Source organism: Musca autumnalis, unplaced genomic scaffold (assembly GCF_047663935.1).
Source record: "Musca autumnalis isolate F117 unplaced genomic scaffold, ASM4766393v1 scaffold_4, whole genome shotgun sequence".
Classification (NCBI taxonomy): domain Eukaryota; kingdom Metazoa; phylum Arthropoda; class Insecta; order Diptera; family Muscidae; genus Musca; species Musca autumnalis.
This window is the reverse complement of record NW_027411977.1, coordinates 183,460,795-183,463,054: the sequence shown is the minus strand read 5'-3', so window position 1 is coordinate 183,463,054 and position 2,260 is coordinate 183,460,795. Positions and strand designations below refer to the sequence as shown.

The 2,260-nt window shown below is 35.6% G+C and overlaps 1 protein-coding gene across 1 annotated transcript; it reads left to right on the top strand.

Moving 5' to 3' along the window:
* Positions 1 to 553: 553 nt before the first annotated feature.
* Positions 554 to 1,433, top strand: LOC141401429 (uncharacterized). The gene is made up of 2 exons (XM_073981669.1): positions 554 to 784; positions 842 to 1,433. Exons 1-2 carry the CDS (start codon positions 676 to 678, stop codon positions 1,330 to 1,332), a joined length of 600 nt encoding a protein of 199 aa, XP_073837770.1. The 5' UTR covers positions 554 to 675; the 3' UTR covers positions 1,333 to 1,433.
* The last annotated feature ends 827 nt before the right edge of the window (positions 1,434 to 2,260 follow it).

The following is a 2,260-nucleotide window of genomic DNA, read 5'->3' as shown; positions in this document are numbered from 1 at the left end:
GCCGACGACTCGAACCCACACACCCATGGGATGTGGGACGGCTTCGCTGTCATCTAACTTTTACTCTTTCATGTTTCGACAAGTCTTCTTATTTATTAACATACAACGCATATTTACAGTATATTTGTCCCACACTGTATACAAGGAAGTACAAATACATTTGATGTTGCCTAAGGAGTGTGCAGTGAATGATGTGATGATCGATTGTTCGTATGTTTTTTTTCTGTGGCAAAATGCATGAATTTACTCAAACTAGCATCTCCCTCACACCAAAACTCTGTATGTTCTAGTTTATAAAGTTAAAAATAAAATTCCCCCCAAAAAAATCTGAACTTTCAAGTTCACTTTATTGTGTTTTCTGGTTGATGGTGTTTTCTAAAGGAGGGGGTCTCTTTAAGACGGCTTTCTTGTGGAACAAATGAAGTGAGCGAGCAAACGATTGTGTAAAGAGTGTGGGCCAAAGGTAAAGAAGACGTGAGAAAAAAGTGAGAGTGTTTTGTATCTATAAGATACAACAACTATTGTTGTTTACCCATAAGTTGTTGTCTTTCGCGTTGGTTTCAGTATCGTTTTGGAGCTGCTTGTGTAAAGATCATTCATTTGTAAATACTCTCTACCTCTCGAATATCGAACGGATTGGCTGGCAACAACTGTCTACATTTGTAAATTGGCACAATGAAGTGTTTTATTGTTTTATTGATATTCGTTGCAATTAATCGGATTGCGGCAGAGGGAGATGATTCGAATATTGCCAATCAACACAATATCCAGACCCAATCATTGCGTAAGTATAAATCACTTTTAAATTTTGAAAATTTTTAACCCTTGAATTTTGTTTTAGCCGGCAATATAGCTGTCGATGAGGTTGTGGTTGAGTCATCGTTGTACATCAAACCCAAACCTCGTCCTCAATTGAGACGCACGCGCAGTGCCATTTTTCCGGAATTTAATAGTTATTTAGTACCGTTAAATTTCCATCGTCGAGTTAAACGTCAATTTCATCAATCACAAGCCATATCTAATGCAGCTGCAAACCAAAACTTCGCATCACAATTTGGCGTACAAAATTCTGCTGCCAATGCTCAAGCCCAGGCATTTAACGCTCAAGGACCATCTGGTTCGTTTGGTGCCTCAGCAGCCGGTACCGGTACCCAAGCGTTGAGCTTGAATCGTTTTGGTGCCCAAAATTCTGCCGCTGCTTCTCATAGCTTAAATTTCAATCTACCTAATGGGCAAAAAATTAATTTTGCATCTACCAATAGTTTTGCTAATGGACCAGCTGGAAATACTGCCAACAGTCGAGGTAGTGCGGTATCTGTTAATAAAATATAAGCAAGTGGGCCAACAATACTTAATTACAAAACATTTATTCATAATTTGTGACGACATTTTGGTAATTTTTCATAATAAACAATGGTAAATTTTAATATTAACTCCAGATGGGGAATGTGTTGTTGAAAGATCTATGTTATGTTGAACATTTTATATTCTGAAATTTAATTAATTCATATAAAACAGAAACGGTGCTAAATAAATTCATTATTCATCCATAACCAGTTTGTTCTTCAAAAATACAATTAAAACATCATCAATTTAAAATACAGTTTTGGAATATAATAGACAAACTAGAGCAATAGAATGAATAGAAAGTTGGAAGATTTTTGAGTTAACTAGGGTCATTGTACTTTGGAAGCTGTCAAGATTAGTTATATGGTCTCAAGAAAAATAAATGAGCCACAGCATATTGCCGGACGGAGAAGTAATTAGTTTATAAATATGATTTGAAGAATGGGAAGGTGAAATGCAAAATACTAGAGTTGTCCTACACCCTGGAACAATAATAATAACTCGACTTCCGTCAAAAAAAAGTTGTTCCTTCTTCTGATGAGAGAAGTCTCCCTTGTCCATTCAAAGATGTTTGTGGGAACATATGTGTTATTTATAGGAGATGTTTTTAATGCCTTTCAAGTACTTCTAGGATGGTTTCAGATTAATTCATTGTAATGTTAAATAGGAGATTATGTAAATGAAACGGAAGTGCTTGACAACTTTTAAAAATTAATGAAAAGGTTATACATTTGAAAAAAAAATATTGTAACTCTTATAATAAATTAGAGTTTGGAGTCATGGTAGAACAATTAAGGGTACCAGCAATATACAGCTGACTGAACTGGGTTGTGATGTTAGTGTCAAATTCCATACGACATTTTAGGGCCAAACCTATAACTCTGCGTGTTGCGTGTGCGTTCAAAAATACAAA